Source organism: Neomonachus schauinslandi, chromosome 5, assembly GCF_002201575.2.
Source record: "Neomonachus schauinslandi chromosome 5, ASM220157v2, whole genome shotgun sequence".
NCBI lineage: Eukaryota > Metazoa > Chordata > Mammalia > Carnivora > Phocidae > Neomonachus > Neomonachus schauinslandi.
In genome coordinates, this window is record NC_058407.1 from 109,091,385 (window position 1) to 109,115,282 (window position 23,898).

General features: G+C 35.7%; 1 protein-coding gene across 2 annotated transcripts in view; it reads left to right on the forward strand.

Moving 5' to 3' along the window:
* Positions 1-23,898, forward strand: part of ARHGAP12 (Rho GTPase activating protein 12) — a 109,989-nt gene that overhangs the window by 65,935 nt on the left and 20,156 nt on the right. For both annotated transcript variants that reach the window (XM_021686505.1, XM_021686506.1), the window contains 4 exons: positions 4,090-4,215; positions 8,101-8,175; positions 16,802-16,863; positions 22,249-22,330. In XM_021686505.1, coding sequence (XP_021542180.1) covers positions 4,090-4,215; positions 8,101-8,175; positions 16,802-16,863; positions 22,249-22,330 — 345 coding nt within the window. The remainder of the gene's footprint in view (positions 1-4,089; positions 4,216-8,100; positions 8,176-16,801; positions 16,864-22,248; positions 22,331-23,898) is intronic.

The following is a 23,898-nucleotide window of genomic DNA, read 5'->3' on the forward strand; positions in this document are numbered from 1 at the left end:
ATTTCATACTTAATTGTGAAGTTACAGAAGCTTTCTCATTAGAATTAGGAACTAGATTTGAACTTTTTAAAATCACTGCTTCTCAACAATAAAGTAAAAATTGAGAAGAGATACAGTTGTTTTGATTATTAGAAAAATCAAGAGAATTTACAAACTCAAAGCTGTTGAGTTGCTGGATATAAAATCAACATAAAAACTACCCATCTCTTGGGGTGCGTGGGTGGCTCAGTCAGTTAAGTGTCTGCCTTCAGCTCAGGTCATGATCCCGAGGTCCTGGGATCGAGCCCTGTGTCAGGCTCACAGCTCAGCGGGTAGTCTGTGTCTCCCTCTGCCTCTCCCCTTGGCTTTGTGCTCTCTCTTTTTTTCTCTCTCTCTCTAGAGAATAAATAAATAAAATGCTAAAAAAAAAAACTCCCCATCTCTCTAGTAAATCAGGCTTGAGATGTGACAAATAAATTTCATTACCAGCAGTAGCAGTAGGAAGAGTTGTAACTAAGAATATGCCTATTAAAGGTTTGTAAGATCTTTTTTTTTAAAGATTTTATTTATTAGCAAGAGAGAGAGCTTGTGCGCAAGCATGAGTGGGGGGAGGGGCAGAAGGAGAGAGAAGCAGACTCCCCGCTGAGCAAGGAGCCTGATGTGGGGATTGATCCCAGGACACTGAGATTATGACCTGAACCAAAGGCAGACACTTAACCGACTGAGCCACCCAGGTGCTCTGGTTTGCAAGATCTTAAGAAAATTTCAGAGCTGAATTGAAGGACGTAAAACCTGAATGAATGGTGCAATACCATTATGATTTTGGATTGGGAGGCTCAGTGTTATAGCAGTGTCCACATTAATTTATAAGTTCACTGTATTTCCATTTACTTTCTCCCTCTCCACCTTTTTGGGAACTGATGCTAAATTTTATTTACAAACAAAGGTCTATGAAGAACCCAAAGTATTCCTGGAAAATGGGTGGGGCATGTGAGGGATGGGCTTCTTGTTACGGTGATTAAGATGGGATAGTAAGAGCACACATACAGAGAAATAGACCAGTTTAGAAATAAACCAGAATAGAAAACTTACATGTAACATCACAAATCAATGGATTAAGCATGGAGTCTGCAATAAATGTTGCTAAGATTATTGGTTATTCACGTGGAAAATGAAGTGTAGATCCCTTTTTTGAAAAGGTTTTATTTATTTGACAGACAGCTAGAGAGGGGAACACAAGCAGGGGGAGTGGGAGAGGGAGAAGCAGGCTCCCAGCTGAACAAGGAGCTGGATGTGGGGCTCGATCCCAGGACCTGAAGTTCATGACCTGAGCCGAAGGCAGACGCTTAATGACTGAGCCACCCAGGCGCCCCTGACGTGTAGATCTTGACCTCACTTCACACTTAATGATTAATTCCAGGTAGATCAGAGATGTAAATGTAATAAGCAAATTCTAAAGGCTACAGAAGGATATATAAAAAATATCTTTGACTTCAGAGTGGGAAGGATTTCTTAAAACTATAAAAAGGAAAAACTATAAAAGGAAAGATTGACAGATGTGATTACATCAAATTAAACAAAAATACTTTCTAATATAAAAAGTACCATACACAAAGGGAAAAAGCTGAGCTATAGACTAGGAGAAGGTATATTCAACTCATGTAGCTTACAAAAATGCTTTGAAGCCAAAATACATCAAGAACTTCCTGGTCCTTTCTTTTCTGTAAGAGTAAAAAAAAGCCCAGTTGAAATTGGGCAAAATACATGACTAAGCAATACCAGAAGAGGAAATACATGAAATAAATATGTGAAAAGGTGTCCAAATTTACAGGTAATCAGAAAATGTAAATTAAAACAAGCTAACATTTCACTTCTCACATTTTTTAAATGTGTATGTGTACTTAACCTTTATTTTATATACACCAATGCATATAAATTCAGTAGTACCAAATAAGGTTGTGCAAACCAATCTGTTCTGCTGGTAGAAGTGTAAATTAGTATTACTGCTTTAGACATGTCCATTTATAGCAAAACGGTTAGATTGTATCTACATACAATGTAATATATATAGCAGTGAAAATATAAGTTAGAACTGCATACTCATCAGCATGGATATGTTTTGTAAAATAACATTGAATGCAAAAAGCAAATTGAAGAATGATGCATATGGTAGGACTCCATTTATATAAATTTTAAAACTCTACAAGTATGTGTATTTATAGATAAATAAGTATATATTAAAGTGTGATGACAGTGTTGACCACTGAGTTCTGTGGTGCTACTGGGGAAAAGAGGGAGAGGATTGGAATCTGGAAGATATATTCAGAGGGCATCTAATAGGTCTATATTCTCTTTCTTTTTTTTTTTAAGGTACCTAAAGCAATTGTTTTATATTAGATATGCTAAAATTCGGTGGGTTTTCATTATAGTCTTTATTCTTTTGTATATGTTTGAAATAATTCAAATAAAAATTCATCTAAAATTCTTAAAAAATGGTATTTTTAAAGGAATTAGAAAAGTTTGGTTTTTTGGGGGGAAAAGTTTTAAACTTAGCCATCTTGTTAACTAGACTATATTTTATATCTGACATTTTATTTATACTTTGTTTTTGTGAACATACTGTTGCCTGGTAAAACCACCAGCACATTTATCATTGTGATTATTGCCCAGTTTAGTTTCACATTATTTTTGTTTCCACATAGAAAGGATTTCTAAACAACTGTACTAATTACAAAGCTCATAAGCTAAGGTAGTTGTATCTGTTAAAATTCATACACATGCGTTTACACAACTATACATTTTAATTATTGCTAATGATGATTCAATTGAAAATACAGCTCTGTTTAGGTCTCTCTTCACTAAGAGATTTCTGGCATAGAATTTTTTGAGGGGTAGCCTTTAAGTTTCATCTTTGTTCATCCTAGAAATGATCCCTTTGTGAACTTCTGTGATGAATTTTAAGATTGCTGTTTGTTAAGCAGCAGTAATTTAAAAGCAAATGCCATATGTGATTGCCTTGCTTTGGCAAATTTTAATGTGAAGAATGAAGTAACAGATTTGGGAGATAGTTTGGGGTGTGTGTGTAGCCTCATTTTGGGGAGCAAAGAAATGGCATAGTGTGGAGAAAGATGTTGGAAGATTTTTTTTTAATATTAAAAACACTCTTAACAGTTTTACTGAAATTCTAATGAATCATTAAAATTTTAAGATTTACTGGGCTTTTTAGGGGTGGGAGAAGTAGATAGGTATTAGGTATCCTTTGCTTTCAGGAGAAGAATATAGCCTTTAATTTTCTTTTGTCATTTAATTATTTATAATTTATTAAAATTGGCTGTATAAAACAGCATACCTCTTAAACCTCACATTTCTGAAATGTTTATGCTTGGTGATCAATCTACTTGACATTTCAAACACATGATTTAATTATTGATAATGTGTTCTTAATTTTAGATGTTATGGGGGGGGCAATTATTATCTATTCTTTGTACACAACTGATATATTCAGGATTGGTCTTTCAAACTAGAACTGTCTCTGCCTTCTGACCTGGTTATGTTTTACAACTTCAGAGAAACAAATAATAGTATGTTTGGCCTATAAATGAAAGCAAAAACAAACAACCCTTTAAATGTGGGGATATTGTAGTATATAGTAATCATCATTTTTAAAACCTAAACCAAAAATTGGACTCGTGAATTTTCAAGGTAGAAGGAACCTTAAAAAAATAGTTTGTCCAATGACCTCATTTTATAAATTATGAGATAACTAATATTTTATTGGGAACCCACTATTAGGGCAATATTTGGCCTTTTTTATTCTGCTTAATTTTTATAACACGTCTGTGAATGAGATGATATTTCTGTTATGTCTGTTTTACAGTTGATGAAACTGAGACATAGGGAGACAAAATATTTTCCCAAAGTAACGGTAACTTGGTCTCTCCAACACCAAAATCTTTGATCATCTCAGTTGGGCCACATCGTGGTCAAGGATGAGAAAACAGGCCAGAAAAATTCCTGTGATGAACTTTGCTGAACATCAAATGTCATGTTTAGATTCCACTTTTGTTTCTATTATTTATGAGGTTTTTTTGTTGTTGTTTGTTTTTTTAGTATAATGCTTCATCCCAGCAGCAAAGAGAAATAATTAAAAGTAGGAGCCTGGACAGGCGGCTGCAAGAACCAATTGTATTAACAAAGTGGAGACATAGCACCATTGTGTTGGACACCAATGACAAGGTAGAACTTCTTGAGAAAATCTGTTGAGAATATTGAATGTTCTTTTTATTCTTTATTTTCCTTAGCTGCATCTCATACTTTGGTAACTATTGTTTTATTGTGTATAGCGTCAATTTGTCCTGGAATGGGTTTTGGTTTTGTAGTTTATCGATTTTGCACAGTGGACTGACTCATCTGTGGCTTAATAATGTGTATATTTGAGCCTAGGAGGTGGTAGATATTTTTGATAACCCTGTTAGCAAAACCCAGTCATATATCTGTTATTGTTCGTCTTCAGTCTCTGGGAGGTTTTACTAGTGAAGACATTTAATTAATTTCTTCATCCTGTGGGAGAATTGGAATCCCACTCTTCTGTTTCCCTAATTGTTCTCTGCACAAAGGACTTCTTTTATTAATCTGAGAAGTAATGTTCTCTGTTTCAAATAAGGGATAAATTTTGATGCAAACATCAGAATGGAAAACCCATAAAGTTTTTACCTTCCATGTGACTTTTTATGTTGTAGCTTCATTTTGGGGATGGAGTAGGAAATGCGTATGAATTTGTAGAACATTAGCCATACTAATGTAAAAATGTGAGGGTGGTGGTAACACTCTAAAAACATTATTATTATTATTTTTTATATTATGTTAATCACCATACATTACATCATTAGCTTTTGATGTAGTGTTCCATGATTCATTGTTTGCATATAACACCCAGTGCTCCATGCAGAACGTGCCCTCTTTAATACCCATCACCAGGCTAACCCATCCTCCCACCCCCCTTCTAAAAACCTTATTTTAAAAAGATATTTGTCACTGGGGACTCTCTTTTTGTTTTACCATCAGACTTCTCTTTTGGCATAATTAACAGGTTTCTTACATTTTCAGGTGTGTTAGTGGAAACAGAATGAACTTTCTTAAGGCATATTTCTCTATGTTTGGGTACTTTCACTTGTAAATTCCTTTATAAATTATCTCAATCAGTCCAAACAAGTTTGTTTTTTAGTGACTGTAATGTTGGTTTTCATGAAATTAAATGGAAGACTTTTTGTGCAGCTGTAGAAAAGGTCTGTATACATTGTGTATAAGATAGACTAATAGAACAACAATGAAAGTAGTAGACCAGTTTGTAATTTATATTTTGTAAGGATAATATGTGATTTGAATGTAGAGGGCATATCAAAGGAAATCTGGAATCTGCTATTGAAGAATACTTGAAAATATTTAGCATTGAGAATAACATGAGTAGCTAAGATTCCTAGAGATTTGAATGGAAAATTCATTTAACTCCAGGAACCAGATTACAATTGAGTGTACACAGAAGGCTTGTAAATGTTGTCATATATAATGCTCTAATGCAAAAGCCATTGTTGAACCAACTCCACTGCCTCTTCGTTTTAAAACAAAAGGGATGATTATTTTGCTGATGTAGACTTATAATTTCTTACTCTTTTAAAATCTTTTTTGAAATTTATTTTCAGTCTGTTATTAGAATAACTTGCCTGAAGTTCTCATGACATTTCTTTTTATAATCTGAGTGTTTCAGAGTTGTGAGAGCATGATTTTCTTGAGACCAGAGATTGACTTTTTTTTTTTTTGAAGATTTTATTTATTTATTTGAGAGAGAGAATGAGAGAGAGCACATGAGAGGGGGGAGGGTCAGAGGGAGAAGCAGACTCCCTGCCGAGCAGGGAGCCCGATGCGGGACTCGATCCAGGGACTCCAGGATCATGACCTGAGCCAAAGGCAGTCGCTTAACCAACTGAGCCACCCAGGCGCCCTGACTTATTTTTGATGGAAATATTTTTTTTTTTATCTGCACCTTAACCTTTATAAATGGAATCCTAGATAAAGTAAACTTTTCTGTTTATTATCACCACCTACTATATATGTTTTGATTTGAGGTTATGGGGCGCCTGGGTGGCTCAGTTGTTAAGCGTCTGCGTTTGACTCAGGTCATGATCCCAGGGCCCTGGGATCGAGTCCCGCATTGGGCTCCCTGCTCGGCGGGGAGCCTGCTTCTCCCTCTCCCACTCTCCCTGCTTGTGTTCCCTCTCTTGCTGTGTCTCTCTCTGTCAAATAAATAAATAAAATCTTAAAAAAAAAAAAAAGATTTGAGGTTACGAAAGAGGGACTGTACCTGAATAAACTAGCTGACCAATGTCTGATGAGGGTTAAAGGGTGTGTAACTTGAAATGTAATAAAGAAACCTAATACTATGTAGCAAATATTGTTCTGATGATGTAAGTCCTAATTCAGTTGTCAGACAACACTGGAGGAGGTAGATGTGTATGTCTGTGTGTGTGTATATGTGTGGGTGCATCTGTTTCTGCCTATGTATGGTTTTTACTAAAATCTGCTAGTTGTAGGCATTTAAGATACATTTAGATATGCACATAAATTTATAAATATACATGAATATATGTGGGAAATCCTTGTTATAGGAATTATAATTGTTGTACTTACATTTTTCCTCCATTTGCTGTGGTTTTTATTTCTATAGGACTGATAATCCCATGAAAAATAAATTGTGATTACCATTCACTTATTTTCTACTTTTTGGGTCATCAGATCTTTCTTTCATCTTTTTTCCAAGCTTTTAGTATTAGACACTCCTAGAAGTCAAGAAATCGAAAAGTGAAACATCTGAAGTGGTCAGAAAAAAAATACTTAAATGAGGCTATACTGGATTCGGATATTATGTATAATTTTTTTTGTAAAGGTATAATTTGATATGATTTTAATGTTTCCTTCACTAGTAGTATAGGCCTTGGATGTTTGATTTGTAAGGTTATCCCTTCAAGGATTTCCTTGCTTTCACTGCTATCTAGCTTTTGTGTTTACAAATTTTATATGGTATAAACCATTCACTTTTTTCCAAGTGAATGGATATGGTGTTAATGGTTTGTGTATTGTGATTTCATACGAATACCCAGATTTGTTAACAGTACCTTGTCCAGTTTCATAAGCATGGTAAAGTAGACTGATAGAGATGTGGAGATGAATTTGCAAAGACATTATTTGGTTTATAAGAGCATTAATAATCGGTGTTGGCATATGATTTTTCTGATTTTCTTTTCCTGAGATTATTCAAAACATTTAGGATAATGGAAAAGATTTAAGTGGGGCTTGGCTGTTGGTACCAAAAATGTGTTTTTTCAGTCTTGTCCTCTGTGAAGAGTCTTACAAACATCTGTGTTAGAAATCACATAGTGTGTTTTAATATTGACAAAGCAGAATTGCTTTTGAAATACACATTATTGATTTGCTCCTATTATATATTTTTGTAGGCTTAAACATTAAAACTTTTTTTTCTGGTGAGTTATTAATCTTTAAAGTTTCTTCTTTGCATTTAAAAAAATCTCGCTTTTTTTCTAATAATTGGAAAGTTATCTGTAAATTACTTTAAATATTAATGCAATTTAATTAAATGTCTTACATAGCCATTGACTTAAATGAAGTTCTCATTCTGGCAGTTGCCACATCATTCCTGTGACTATTGGCTTGCCTAGTCCTGGGTATTCATACCGACTGCAACAGGAGCCAGTTCGTATGGTGACTTATATTTTTATCCCTAAGTGTTTAGATTTTACCTATTTTAAATGTGGTCAGTTCAGGCTGATAAAACATCATGGTTTTAAGGCAACATGCATCATTTCTTTTTATTAATTCTGTATGCAGTATTTAAACTATAATCAGCATAAAATATGCCATATTTCATAAACTTCCAGACAACTATAGTTTGCAGATCAGTGTCATATTAGTTTCAGAGCTGAATGTAGAAAGGAAATAACTAGGAAAGGATTTTTTGAGCTTCCCTTATTAAGCTCTCCCACCGTGAATAAAGGGAGAAATGTAATGATATAAAATAGAGTAACATTTTTCATTACTTATTTCTTGTAGGAATCTCCAACTGCCTCAAAACCCTGCTTTCCTGAAAATGAATCTTCTCCCTCTTCACCAAAGCACCAAGATACAGTTAGTATGATAGCCTATAGTATAATATAGTCCAGTTATTTCAATCAGTTTCAATAAATTAATTTTCTCTAAATGTAATGTTTAAATATTTCCTGGCTTCTGTTAACTTTCATTGGGTTTTTCAGATACTAATCACAATTACAATAGGTTTAAATTAAGAATTTAATCAGTTTTAGAGACTTAAAAGCCCCTTTTAATGCAAAATAGGGTATCTTCATGATTAATTTATATACCATATTTGTAAGTGACAAATTCATACTTGGTTTTTAAAAAATAAAAATCCCCGGAAAATGCTATCAAATTATACTTTAATCTTTTTTCCTCAGGCCAGCAGTCCACAGGTAAGCAGTTTCCCTCCTTCTTAATGAGCACAGGTGTTCTATTCTTAAAATACAATGCCCAGTCTATGCCGGATGAATATTAGAGATCTGTATCTCAACTGTTCAGTTTGCTCTAAACTGAAAATCTCCAGTTGACTCTCTTCAGAGACCTGGTTTAACTTGGATGAAAGTTTACTTGATCTGTGTCTTTGTAGTCCCTCCTATCTTTCTCATAGTTGGCTGATTCTGCTATAACCCTTCAGTGGCTTTCCTTTTCTTTCAGGATGAAGGCCAAATTTTTTTTTTTTTTTTTTTTTTAAAGATTTTATTTCTTTATTTGACAGAGAGAGACACAGAGCAGGAACACAAGCAGGGGGAGTGGGAGAGGGAGAAGCAGACTCCCCGCTGAGCAGGGAGCCCGATGCGGGGCTCGATCCCAGGACCCTGGGATCGTGACCTGAGCCGAAGGCAGACGCTGAACGACTGAGCCACCCAGGCGCCCCTGAAGGCCAAAATTTTTAATGAGGACTGTAAGACTGAGCATGCACTGGCTCTTGACTGCCTCTCCAGCCTCGCCTCAGACTTCTTTTGTCCTCTGCTTCCCTCCTTGCTTGTTTTCCTCCAGCCGCACTGTACATTTTTCCTCAAAAGAGCCTCCTTTTCAGCTCAAGGTCCTGGTACATGTCATTCCTCTACCCACTGAACCATTTCTCTCCCACATCTTTGCCTGTTAACGTCTGTTCATTCATTAGAGTTCAGTGCAGATTTCGCTTCCTCAGAGAATTTTATTAGAATCTTCTGGATTTGGTCAGGATTCTCTGTAATACTCTTTGTAGCATATAATTTTATGTTACTTGATTATATTAAATAGAATAACACTTTTCATTTTTTATTTCTTGTAGAAACCTCAAACCCTCTCTTTGTGTCTGTCTTCCCTACTAGACAAAAGCTTCATTAGAGCAGGAACAGAGTAATCTCAGTAACTACTGTGTACCATATATTAGCTGTTCAGTAAATATTTATTGAATGAATAAATGAAACTTAAAAGCTTTTTAAAAGACAAACTTTTATTGTTACTTCCTTATTTTATAAAACTGTAATAGACTTATTAATGGGATACTTCTGATTTTTTTAGAGGCAAAGGTTTCCACAGATGTCATTTTATTTTTCTAACTCTGTTTCCATTCCCTAACTGAATCAGATCTTTTATGGTTATATCACATGTTTTATACATTTCTTTCTGACATTGCTCAGGTGGTTCCCTCTGCCTACAATGGTCCTTGGCTTTTTGTACACTTAAAGTTAGAAAAAAAATTTTTTTAAGATTTTTATTATTTGACACAGAGAAGAGAGAGAGCACAAGCAGGAGGAAAGGGGCAGAAGGAGAGGGAGAAGCAGGCTCCCCACTGAGCAGAGAGCCTGATGGGGGGCTCGATCCCAGGACCCTGAGATGAGGACCTGAGCTGAAGGCAGACACTTAACTGACTGAGGCACCCAGGTGCCCCAAAGTTAGAAAAGTTTTTAAGACTGACTCTTTAAGAGGCCTTGCCAGACTAACCTTAGCATAATAATGATCTCTTCGTCTTTTCCTGGATTTCCAAGTCACTTATCAAATAGTGTAAATGTTACCTCATGGACCCCCCTCATCTCCCTACTAAGGTTTTAAACTCCTGCTAAAGGAGTCTTTTTTGTCTTTTGCATTATTTAACACTGTCCTGGGTACATAAACATTAAAGATGAAAGTGACCATGATTTTAGTGGTGGTGTCAAGAATTATTGTATGAATCTAAGGTGTTGTTCCTACAGTACTCTAACAATGCATCTAGAAAAAAACAGAAAACCCTTCTAACTTATTTTAAATATAGGTAATACGTAATTGCTAAGGAGACCTTTTATAAATTATATTTTGGTAAAAAGGAATCTTTAGGTTAGCCTAGAAACATGAATTTGCAAATGTTCCACATGGAGTTAAAAAGTCAGTTTGCAAATTATTTCCCAAACCATGTACCCCTTTTCTCAAATTTGACAGCAGCTAGACCATCCTGGATTCACGATACCCCCTGCTGGCCACCACAGGGAACTGCCTCACCAGTATTTTTCATTGTTTGGTCTTAGAGTGAAAGATGAAATAGCTTTTGTTCATTCTACCTGAGTCCATTCTTTTTTGCCCATAAACATACAACTCTGCATTCCCGCTCCAGAGGGCACCTCTTCCATGCTGTCTTGCCCCTCTTCATTGAGGCTTTTTCCCTCCTTGACTTTTCCCTCTCTTGGCCCTTCGCTCCCTCCTCTCAGCTTGTGCTGTTTCCACTGAGTCTCACCTGTTTTTCTCACTCTTACCCAGTTAATACAAGGAGATATCTTTTCCCTCTTTGTGAGTTAAAATTCTAAGCCTTAGTGGTAAGAAAAAGGAAGCTACAAATTTAGGAATGAAAATCCTGTAATCAGTGTTAGCTATCTGATGTCATCTTAAAATCTCTGCAAATTGCCCATCTACCTCTTTAGTCTCTTCTGTTTTGTTTTTATAAAAAGCTTGATTGAAATGTAATTCATACACTGTGTGATTTGCCCACTTAAGTGTACAGTTAAGTGGTTGTTAGTATATTCAGATATGTGCAGCTGTCATCACAGTCAATTTTAGAATATTTTCATCGCCTCAGGAAGAAACCACGTTCTGTTTGGTATCACCTGTCTAACCTCCACGTCTCACCAAGCCCTGAACAACCAGGAATCTACTTTCTGTCTCACTGGATTTGCCTATTCTGGACATTTCATAAGAATAGAATCCTATAGGGGCGCCTGGGTGGCTCAGATGGTTAAGCGTCTGCCTTTGGCTCAGGTCATGATCCCAGGGTCCTGGGATCAAGTCCCACATCGGGCTCCTGACTCAGCGGGGAGTCTGCTTCTTCCTCTCCCTCTGCCTCTCCCACTGCTCATGCTCTCTCTCTCTCTCTCTCTCTCTCTCTGTATCTCTGTGTCTCAAATGAATAAATAAAATCTTTAAAAAAAAAAAAATAGAATCCTATAATATGTGGTCTTTTTTGACAGACTTTGTTCATTTAGCATGATGTTTTCATGTAAGCTCTTCTAATTAAACCAGATTTAAAATTCCATCCCTTAATACAAATTTTAAACATGTTCATTTTTTTCTTGTTTTATTTCCAATTTTCAGATGCATTATTGTTATTTTTCATGGCCCCTTCAAATCCTTTTTTGGAATTCCCAGCATATACTTTTTAAAAAGATCAGTGTTCTATTTCTGTACACTATGAGTACAGTGTGGGTTAAATAGGATTTTGTGGACTGATCTAAGAACCCTGTCTCTGTCCCAGTGTATCTACAACAGATGTGCATTTTATTTTATTTTTTAAAGTTTTTATTTAAATTCCAGTTAACATACAGTATTATATTAGTTTCAGGTGTACAGTATAGTGATTCAGCACTTCCATACAACACCTGGTGCTCATCACAACAAGTGCACTCCTTAATCCCCATCACCTATTGAATCCATCCACTCACCCACCTCCCCTCTGGTAACCCTCAGTTCGTTCTCTATAGTTAAGAGTCTGTTTCTTGGTTTGTCTTCTCTCTTTATTTTGTTAAATTCCACATATGAGTGAAATCATATGGTATTTGTCTTTCTCTGACTTAATTTGCTTAGTATAATACTCTCTAGCTCCATCCATGTCATTGCAAATGGCAAGATTTCATTCTTTTTTTATGGCTAAGTAGTACTCCAGATAAATGTGCATTTTGAAGTTACCAGTTACTGAATACTGAGTAAAATTTAAGAATATATAATTTGGAAACTTGAGTTTTTGACCCTGTATTTCCAATTATGGTATTAAAATGCATTGGAGAGAAAAAAATGCATTGGAGAAAAGAATGTTTTAACACTTCCTTTAGCAAAAGTATTATGGACATATTAATTTTTTTCATTGAATAGAACTGTTCTAAAGCCTTTTTAAAAAACATGATTTAAACATCTGATTTTTTAAAACACTAGTTCTTTAAAATATATATATATTTTTAAAGATTTTATTTATTTATTTGACAAAGACACAGCGAGAGAGGGAACACAAGCAGGGGCAGAGGGAGAGGGAGAAGCAGGCTTCCCGCCGAGCAGGGAGCCCGATGCGGGGCTCGATCCCAGGACCCCGGGATCATGACCTGAGCTGAAGGCAGACACTTAATGACTGAGCCACCCGGGCGCCCCTAAAATATATTTAAAAAAATATTTTTTTAGAGAGGAGAGAGAGAGAAGGGGGGAGGGGCAGAGGGAGAGGGAAAGAGAATCTTAAGCAGGCTCCATGCTCAGCACAGAGCCCAACACAGGGCTTAATCTCAGGACCCTGAGATCATGGCCTGAACCTAAATCAAGAGTCAGATGCTTAACCAACTGAGCCACCTACGTTCACCTAAAATATTTTTTTTTTATTGAGGTGAAATTTCAACAGAAAACTAGCTATTAACCATTTTAAAGTATACATTTAAATGGCATATAGTGTATTTACAGAGTGTGCAGTGATCACTTCTACCTGGCTTCAGGACATTTTCATTACCTGAAAGGGCAACCCATTCCCATTAAGCATTCACCCCACATTTCCCCATCACCTTTCCTCTCCCCTGGCAACCACTAGTTTGTCTTCTTTCCTTGTCAACTTACCTGTTCTGGAAGTTGCATCACCTGGTTCTTTTTCAACCACTGTATCACTGTGCAAAGTTACTCTGTATTAAAAAAAATACTTCATGATTAACTGAAGATAAGGATTTTGATGGGTTGTATTGATTTGGGTATATAATAATTGTTAGCCAAATTGGGAAATTCCTGTTTCACTAAATGAATGCAACATTGATTAGAAATTCTAGACCCTGCAGGGGCACCTAGGTGGCTCTGTTGGTTAAGCGGCCGACTCTTGATCTCAGCTCAGGTCTTGATCTCTCAGGGTTAGGAGTTCAAGCCTCACATTGGGCTCCATGCTGGGCATGGAGCCTACTTAAAAAAAAAAAAAAAATTCTGGAGCCTGCAAAGTGATTATGAGCTTGTGGAAATTTTCCCAGATTACTTAATAGAACTAACATTTTATTGTTTTCTTACCCTATTAGGATAGGGTAATCTAAAGTACAGTCATTTTGATTAAATTGTAACCATATTTTGCTAGTCCTTATTAAAACATTTCTGCTTATTTTCAGTATGAAGTTTCCTTTGGGGTATCAAATATATTTAGACTAAGAAATATTCATGTGTAAATATGGGCATTTTTTGCAAGATTTAACAAGATATTTTTATGGAGTTTTTTTAATAAGCAACACAAAAACATTGGTTCATTTTGAATCATATTAAGTAGCGAAAGCACACCAAAAAGTATGTTCATCAAAAACTAATGATGTATTATATGGTGACTAACATAACATAATAAAATAAAATTAAAAAAAAAAAGTATGTTCAAAATCTGTCTAAATTTTTTTCCCGAACCTCTCACCTGTGTAGCCAAACCTCTATTATTCGTCTGCCTCTTTAGCACTTTTATATCAAATTCAGAAACTTAAGTGTTTAAAAGTTAAAGCTTTGGGCGCCTGGGTGGCTCAGTTGGTTAAGCGACTGCCTTCGGCTCAGGTCATGATCCTGGAGTCCCAGGATCGAGTCCCGCATCGGGCTCCCTGCTCGGCAGGGAGCCTGCTTCTCCCTCTGACCCTCCCCCCCCTCTCATGTGCTCTCTGTCTCTCTCATTCTCTCTGTCTCAAATAAATAAATAAATAAATCTTTAAAAAAGAAAAAAAAAGTTAAAGCTTTATTTTTTCCATCACCGGCATTCTTTTATATCCCTTTCTTGGAATAGCACTGCTAATATGTTGGTTAATTACTTCAACAGATATGTATTGTATCAAACATCAACTACATGCTGTAGACACTGGTCATACATTGATGAACACAGCAGATATGGTCCCAGTGTACAGCCCATTAAAATAGACCGTAAATAAAAGATGTGATTGTACTTTGCATTAAGTGCAATGAAGGGACCAAACTGGGGGGGGCAGTGGTAAATAATGGGAGATGTAGAGGAGCTCCTACTTAAGAGTGGTCTGGGAAAGCTTCTCTAAAAAAGTGTCATTAAAACTGAGATACCACCATCTACCCAGTTGTTCAAGGTTGGGAGTTTTCCTCAGATCTGCCCTCTTACCCTCCTATCCAGTCCCTGTCAATTCTGTCTTCTGAATCTCTCAAATTTGGCTCCTCATCACTTGCTCACAGGCACTGCCCTAGCTCAGGCCTTCACCATCTCCTGTGGTAATTACTAGAATGTATTCTGGTTGGTTCCCTGTCTTGCCATCTTTCTTAGTTCATACTTTGCTGCATTTCTTTGCTACTTCACCTCACCCATTACTTTGAGGGAACTTAAAGGCCCTCAGATATGATATGCTCTCTTTCACTTTTGTACCTTTATACTTTGTTGTTTTCTTCTCCTACTGTCACCATCTAGCTAACCCCAATTCCTTAGCTCAAGAGTCTCCAGGAAGCCGTCTCTTTGCTCCCTCTGTCTCTCAGGTTAAGTTAGATACACTTTTCTCATAACACTTACCATGTTGTATGCTAAGTATTTTTGTATTTGTACATTTTGGATGTGGCAAATTTTTTTCTTATTTTATGTTCAAATTAGAGTGTTTAATACTTAGAGCATTAGTACTGGGGGGTCTTGATCCCTGTGAGAATTTCATGAGCTTTCTGGACCCTTGAACAATGTATATACTATCCACGCACAATTTTGTACCAGTTTCAGTCCATCCATTGCCTCAGGTAGGAATCCCTGATTTAGAATGTCTCTCTCATCCTTAAGCTTATTTGGTCTGTCACTACTCCTATCCCTTCCATTTTTCTTCAGTGTTCCCCTCATGCCTCAGCTCTTTTGTCCTGTTCAATTCCAGCTTTGGCATTTTTTTATAGGCTTGGTTCCCACTCCTGCTCTTCTAGTTCCTGTGCTCCCTAGCTCACATAAGCAATGCCATCCTCTCAGATTAATGTTGTACTTAGTTCCTATATCTTTGAAAGTTTTTTTTCCTTCCTGCTTCTGATAGTAAATTGGGAATGTTTTTACTTAATATCTTGTGCATACTTGTAACTGTGTGATTGATGTTTTGTTAAGAGGTAACCAGCTCTTAGAAGTATCAGACTTGCATATCTAAGGAGATCTATGCTTTATGAAAAACAATAAAACTTCATGTGACTATTTCCCAAGTTCCCAGTATACCACAAATGAATTAACATTAATACTTTTATCAGCTTCGTTTATAGGTGAGAGTTCTTACCAGGCTAGGCAAAAACTTTCAAACATTATGTCCCATACAAGAAAGATTTATCTTTTTCTAAAGGAAGTACATTGAGAAAATAGCCAAGGTATGGATTAAATAGAAATAAATTCTGAATTGGGAATATTTTTTCTATGTGCTGTGTGTATGTTTCAGTTGAAGTACATTTGCTCTGTCATGTATATACAGTGCTTACTAATATTGATGATATTGCTGTAGACACCGACTCATTTTGATTAAATTCAGTTGAATATTGGAAGCTAAAGCAATGGGAAAGTGTTTCCTTTCTTCTACCTGGAGGAATTTTAAGATGACTGTTAACCTCAGCAAAGTGGCTCTTGCTTTCCTGGGGTTTGATGATAAAGCTGGGTCACTAATATGACATCAGCCAACTAGTGTATCTGGTTTGTCCAGAGCCCCAGTTTACCATCTGACAATATATGTAATGAAGCTCATACTGAATTTTTTAATGCCACCTTAAGGCCAGTTCTATGCATAATAACATTTACTTTTGAGTAATTTATTAATGCAGTTACTGCATTTGTTCTATCTAGTTATTTTTACATTTGACAAAGCAGGTTAGTATCTTAAATGATTTCCAGACTGTATTGCTGTAAAATAACAGCAAAGTAAATAATTGCTTTTTGTGGTATTTATCATTATAGCATTATATTACTTTCTTTGAACAGGAAGTTGTAAATCATTTCAGGGCTGACTAGTGGTATTCATGTGGAAATCTGATTTGATAGCAAAGTACCTTATGGTTGCCAGGACTTGAGAAGAGGAAAAGTTTAATTGTAAAATTACTGAAAATAACTATACAGAAGTGTTAGGAAATTGTATTCCTAATATACTTTAGAACTAAGCATATTACATACTGACTAATCTTTTTTTTAAGCTAATTTTTAGAGTACCAGATCATTTTGATTCAGTCATATGTAAGAATTTGGACCTCATTATCTATATGAATGATGTATAAACAGTATTACTGTGTTCCATAGGGTCAAGAAAAATATGGATTACTAAATGTAACAAAAATTACTGAAAATGGGAAAAAGGTTCGGTAAGTACAAAAACCATTAATGTTCTGACATGTTTTATTTGAAATAAATAAAAGCTATGAGTACAGTTACATTCTAGTAGAAATGATTAAAAGGTTCATAAGAATTTCAAATAATGTGGGGCGCCTGGGTGGCTCAGTCATTAAGCATCTGCCTTCGTCTCAGGTCATGATCCCAGGGTCCTGGGATTGAGCCCCACATCGGGCTCCCTGCTCGGCGGTGAGCCTGCTTCTCCCTCTCCCACTCCCCCTGCTTGTGTTCCCTCTTTCGCTGTGTATCTCTCTGTCAAATAAATAAATGAAATCTTTAAAAAAAAAAAAAAAAGAATTTCAAATAATGTATTTTCTAATATGTATGTAGGATTGTCATGAAATGTATGAAAATCTTCCTTTGTCTTGACATATTTTTTAAGATTATATTAAATTCAGGGGTGATAAAGCATAGGATTCTGAGCAAGCATTAGCTTTATTTGAAAAAAATTTTTCAGGGGCGCCTGTGTGGCTCAGTCGGTTGGGCGTCTACCTTTGGCTCAGGTCATGATCCCAGCATCCTGGGGTCAAGTCCCACATCGGTCTCCCTGCTCAGCCTGCATTTCCCTCTGCCCCTCCCCCTGCTTGTGCTCTCTCTCTCTCTCTCTCTCTCTCTGTGTCAAATAAATAAAATCTTTAAAATAAATAAGTAAATAAATAATTTTTTTTCAGTAAGCAGTAAGTGCACACGGTAAAACAACAAAATACAGAGTATTTAGCCAAAAGTCAGTTACCCAGCCATGATTTCCATTCCCCAGAGGCAACTAGTTAAGTGAATGAGATGTAGTGTTTTCCTTTGGAGATAAAGGATATATTTATTTCTATATGGATAGATTAATTTTTGTAATATATATTTTAAAGATTTTATTTATTTGAGAGAGAATGAGTGCGAGTTGCGCACATTGGAAGGAAACGCAGACGGGGAGGGAGAGAGAATCTTGAGCAGGTTCTGAGCTGAGTGCCAATCCCAACGCAGGGCTGGCTCTTACAATCCTGAGACCATGACCTGAGCCAAAACCAAGAGTCCGATGCTCAAATGACTGAGCCACCCGGGTGCCCCTGCATAGATTAATTTTTTAAACACAGTCTTTGAACAGTTTATTTTGTAGATGGTTCTCTTTTGTTGCATGTGGAGCCACCACATTGTTTTTAACTGTTCTGTGGTTATATATTGTGTGGCTGTATCCTAGTTTATTTAGCCATATGGTAGGTAAATATGCCTATCTACTGCTAGACATTTAGAATGTTTACATTGTTTTGCTGTTGCAAACAGTATTACACTTACATCTTACATAGTTCATTTTGCAAATATGTAACTCCCTGTGGAATAGATTTTACAAAAGTGGAATTGCTAAGCTATGTGCAGTAGTCATTTTGATAGTGTTCCATATTACACTCTAAGGCACTGAAGCAGTTCATACTTCCAAAAGCAGTGGATTTCTCCAGTCTTTGCCAATTCAATATGTTGTCCACTTTTTTGATCTTTGCTAATAGAGATTAGAGAGAGAATATTTTTAATTTGTATTACTTTTTAGTGTGGTAGGGTATCCTAAGCCATCTGTATGTCTTTTTTGTTGTTGTTGTTAATTTGTCAGTTCATCTCCTTTATCTGTTTGTCTTTTGGGTTGTTGGCTTTTCTGGTTGTATGGTATCTCCTAATGAATTAAGGCAATTAACTCTTTGTAATAAGCAAGTTGCATTTTCCCCAGTTTTTAAGAACTGCTAAAATGCTATGAGTTTATAATCAGCCTGTTGTGTAAAGAAGAGTTTAAAATTTACATGTAGTTAAGATCTTAAGATTTGCTCTAAATGAACTGTTTTTGTAACATTTTAGTACTTGGAAATTTTTCTTTTAAGTGCTCTGAAACAACTTTACAAATACTGCAATTATTTGTTCCTTAAATTGTTCCTTGGGCGAAGTCACTTGTGAATGGGGTCTTTATTTTTTCCTCCCTTTTAGGCATATGTAGTGCACATAGTTCTTTGGCCACTTTCTTTTTTTTTTCATTGTTGTCGTTTTTCCTGTGGTAATTAGTCTTTTAGATTTTCTGCTTATTTTGGAAAACTTTCAGTGATTTATGTTTTCCAAAGAATATCATCCATTTCATCTTTAAATTTATTTATGTAGAGTTGAGCAAACTAGTTTTTTAATTTCCTGTATATTAGTGGTTCTCCAACATTTTGATCTGAGGACCCCTTTAAACTCTTAAAAATTATTGATTACTGCAAAGAACTTTTGTGTGTATAGTTTATAGCTGTAGATTTGAGAAATTAAAACTGAGACATTTTAAGTTTTTTAATTCTTAAAACTAATAACCCATTATATGTTAACGTGAGTAACATTTTTATAAAGAAAAACCCCTGTATCTCCAATACAAAAATTTTCCTTGAGAAGTGTGGCATTGTTTCACATTTTTGCAAGTCTTTAGTATTTGGTTTAATGGAAAACAGCTGGATCCTCATCTTTGCTGGCAGTCAGTCTGTTGTGACACATTATTTTGGCTGAAGTATATGAAGATAATCCTTTTCTTATATAAAGTTGGAAAAGGGAGGAGTGTTTTAATATTCTTCTTAGATAATTGCATGTATTCTTCTGCTACACCAAAACTCCACAAGTTAAGACTGTAAAAAACTGTTAATGAACTTTTCATACTTAGTTACATCAAAATCCATTGGTCTGGGGGAGCCCAGGTGGCCCAGTCGGTTAAGCATCTGCCTTCCGCTCCTAGAGTCCCAGAGAGCAAGCCCCTAATCGAGCCCCGAATCAGGCTCCCTGCTCATCGGGGAGTCTGCTTCTCCCTTTGCCCCTCACCCTGCTCTCCTGCTCTCTCTCTCTCAAATAAATAAATAAAATCTTAAAAAAGCATTGGTCTATGTTGCATTTTGAAGGAATCTTTACCTGTATGTAATTTTGTAGCATCTTGCAGATCATGTGGAAAATACTGGTTCACTAAGTTTGCTGATTTTTCAAATGTTGACATATTTTATAATATCAAAGAATCACAAATCAGTAACATCATCAGAAAAGTCATTAGATATTGGAAAATTGTCAACCTCACAGTGGCAGATACGCCAGGTTTTCCAAAATTCTATTTTCCCTTTGAAAGCTTCAATTTTTTGTCAACAAATACTATCATTTAAATGACAGACTCACTTCATTTATTTTTGAGATAATGTCTACCTGCCAGATACTCAAGTCTAAATAATCGTAGTGTGACCGTCAGTCATTTTAATTTTTTTTCCAGGAAAAAAATGTGACTAATTCTGCTTGCAACTCAGGTACGCAAGTGCTTCAGTCTTTGAGGCAGCTGTTGTTAATTCAGTATTCAAATATCCAATATTCGGGGTGCCTGGGTGGCTCAGGTCATGATCCCAGGGTCCTGGGATCAAGCCCCACATCGGGCTCCCTGCTCAGTGGGAAGCCTGCTTCTCCCTTTCCCACTCACCCTGCTTGTGTTCCCTCTCTCACTGTGTCTCTCTCTGTCAAATAATAAATAAAATCTTTAAAAAAAAATCCAATATTCTTAGATATATTTACTAGTTCTATGGTTTTTCTGATTTTGAAAATTAAATTCAAAAAGTTTATTTAAAGTGGAAATATACTGATTTTAGCATTTTTCAGAGGAGGGAGTTAGTAGATGCTCTCTATAGAAATAGAAGATTGAGTATAAAATAAACTTACAAATAAAAATAAATCCCTTCAAAATATCTTGAGATCCAATAAAACAAAATGAAGATGTAACAAAATGGTAACACAAGGGCCAAACAGATACCAATATCAATAAATGTAAATGGACTGTACTCCCCTGTTGAAAGAAAAAGATGTTCAGATTGAAGCACAAAACAAAACCCACCTAAATATTATATATAAAGAAAATATCATAAAAATGATTCAGAAAAGTTAAAAAACAGGCATGTCAAAACCATTGATAAATCTACAATAAAGATCTAATCATTAAGAATAGCCATTCACGGGCGCCTGGGTGGCTCAGTTGGTTAAGCGACTGCCTTCGGCTCAGGTCATGATCCTGGAGTCCCGGGATCGAGTCCCGCATCAGGCTCCCTGCTCGGCAGGGAGTCTGGTTCTCCCATTGACCCTCCCCCCTCTCATGCTCTCTCTCTCTCTCATTCTCTCTCTCAAATAAATAAATAAATAAAAATCTTAAAAAAAAAAAAAAAAAAGAATAGCCATTCACCAAATAAGTAGCATCAACAGCCATAAGCAAAAACAACAGGAAATAAAAGGAAAAATAGAAACTCAATAGTAGTAAACTTTATTTCACTTTTAATCCATGAAGTTCAAGTATACATAGAAAATAACAAAGTAGGTCTAATTGATAGTTATTAAATTCTACATTCTGAAAATGGAGAACTCCTTTTGAGTGCCCATAGAATTTTCACAAAACTGTCAGTATGTTTGGCAGTAAGGTTTGCTCTAATAAATTTCTGTAGTAGACATATTTGACATTCATTTTAGTCTGCCAATGATTGCATTCCATTGGTTGTCTCTGGAATGTGGATTGAAGGAGAAGAAATGGGGACCTTTCTTCTTATACATTTTTATATTTAGAATTTTGATATATATGTGTTGATTTTATAACTTAGACAATTAAACCCTCATCTTAGTAACATCGTGATCAATAAGTATGTAATTTATTGTACCTAGTATCTCCCATTTACCTAGTGTAGCCTTATTAGGGGAAGGGGGATAACCAAGAAATATAAAAATATATAAAATATAAATAAAATAAGTATAAATATATAAATACAAATACATATAAATATAAAAATATAAAATATAAAATAAAACAAAAAATATAAAAAATATAAAAGAAACCTCATCTTAGTAACCTCTGATCGATGAGTATGTAATTTATTATACTTACTATCTACTAATGTGCCTAGTATCTCCCAATTACCTAGTGTAGCCTTATTAGGGGAAGGGAGATAACCAAGAAATATAAAACAATCTGTATCTATAAAGAATTAGGTGAGGTGGACATGTTTTCCTGATTTTTAATCATGAATAATTCTTGCCAAATACAGAGTTCAGTTCATGTTCCTTCAAGGTAATTTGGTACCCTTGATCACAAGTGTGCTGGATTACCATGTGAACATAATTAGGTATATTGTTATTCTGATAACATCTCTATTAGCTTCATTTGTTTGGGGGGCCTTTATGGTCAGTTTGGAAACATGAATTGAATGTAATTCCATTAGCATTAAATCCTCAATAAAAACAGAATGTCAATAATGAATGTAAATTGTGGGCAACATTGATAACTAGGTTGTAATATTTTAAATTTGGTTGGAAAAACTGAATAGCAAAGCTTTAGTTGGTTCTCTTTATACTTACAGAAAGAACTGGTTGTCTTCTTGGGCCGTGTTGCAAGGTTCATCTTTACTCTTTACCAAAACTCAAGGAAGCAGCACAAGTTGGGTAAGTATTTCTTCTCTTTGAAGGCTTTACACATTAAATTATGTGGATGGTACTGTACCTGAATTTCACGAAGTATTTCAGAGTCCTTCTAGCTACAGCTGGTGTGCAAATAAAAGTAAAGTTTTCTAAAAGATGCATTTTGACTTGTAACAAAAGAGGAAGGCTAATTAGAAGTCTGATTAGTTGTATTATTAAAATCAACAAAGTCTGTTTTATCCATTGAACTGAAAGATGGGCTTACTACTTGGACATTATAGGACAAAATAGGTATCTTGATTCAGCTCCGGGGTATTACAGGTTTCCCCTGCTGTCCAAAAGCAGGGTGCTCCTATGAAACCTTTGTAAAGCAAAGAAGCAGTTATCATTAATCTATATGGAAAAATTTTTTAGCATTCCCAGACCACCCGCCCCCCCTCCCCAAAAAAAACCTTTTAGGCTTTTCTGATACTTTAGGATATATATCTTGCTAATGGATGCACAGAGGAGCTAAAACACAGATGCTCACGCAGTGAAAACTATGGTGGAGGGATGCTGACATGCTGAATGTGGTTTCCTGAGAAGGAGCTTAGTGGGCCACTTTGCTCAGGGTGCGTGCTGCCTCCATTAATTGCTCGCAGTGCAACAAACACTGAACACTATTTTCACTTTTAACCTTTTTTAATGAAAGTGGAAATACTCATCAGATTTGTTTTGGCTAGCAAAAACAGGTACTAATGTCAGTCTTTTGTAAAAAGTGAAGTGGTGTAATGTGATCTTTCGAAAAGCAGGGGATACCTGTAAAACTTCCTTGTGCTTGTGACTTGGCTAATTCAGCTAGTCAGAAAATAAGCAAAGAAATATGTCAAGCCCCACCTTGAATTGTAAGCTGATCTTTGGATACTAGTCGGTGATTCAGGTGTCCATATCTGTATATAATGTCAGCCAGCTTTTAGAAGAATAAGTAAATGTCCCATTACTCATGGGGTTTTGAAGTTTTTTGTATATCTGAATGTTTACTATTGTTACTCCTTAGTTAATTTGTAATACAAATACTAAAAATTATAATTTGTGACATAACAGCTAACACTTTTTGAATGCTTACTATGTATCAGGTACTATTCTAAGGACAGATGATTAGGTATATATTATCTTCTTAAGTCTGATATAGCTGCTCTTTATCAACCCCCCTTCCCCTTTTGTAGTTGAGAAAATGAGGTATATATCAGTTAAGGAGCTTGCTGAAGGTTGTATGGCTAGCTACTAAGTGGCAGATCTAGGTGGCATTTTGTCTCCAGAGTCCATGCTCTGGATAGTTCCAAAAATTTTTGGTAATTGAGTTTAAAAGGTCAATGCTTAAATAAAATGTAAAATGAAATCAATCTAATGTCTTTAGTTTGCTTTATATCCTACCTTAACCAGTATTTCCTTACATTTACTGAGTCATTTTAAAATTGAACAGGACCTATGGACCTTATGTTTGTTGAAAAAGAAAATCTATTTATAAAATTCAAGCAAATTCTCATCTACATTTATAATGCAGCCATTTAACATTCTTCTAAAACAGGAATGTCACAGAGCATGTTAGTCCA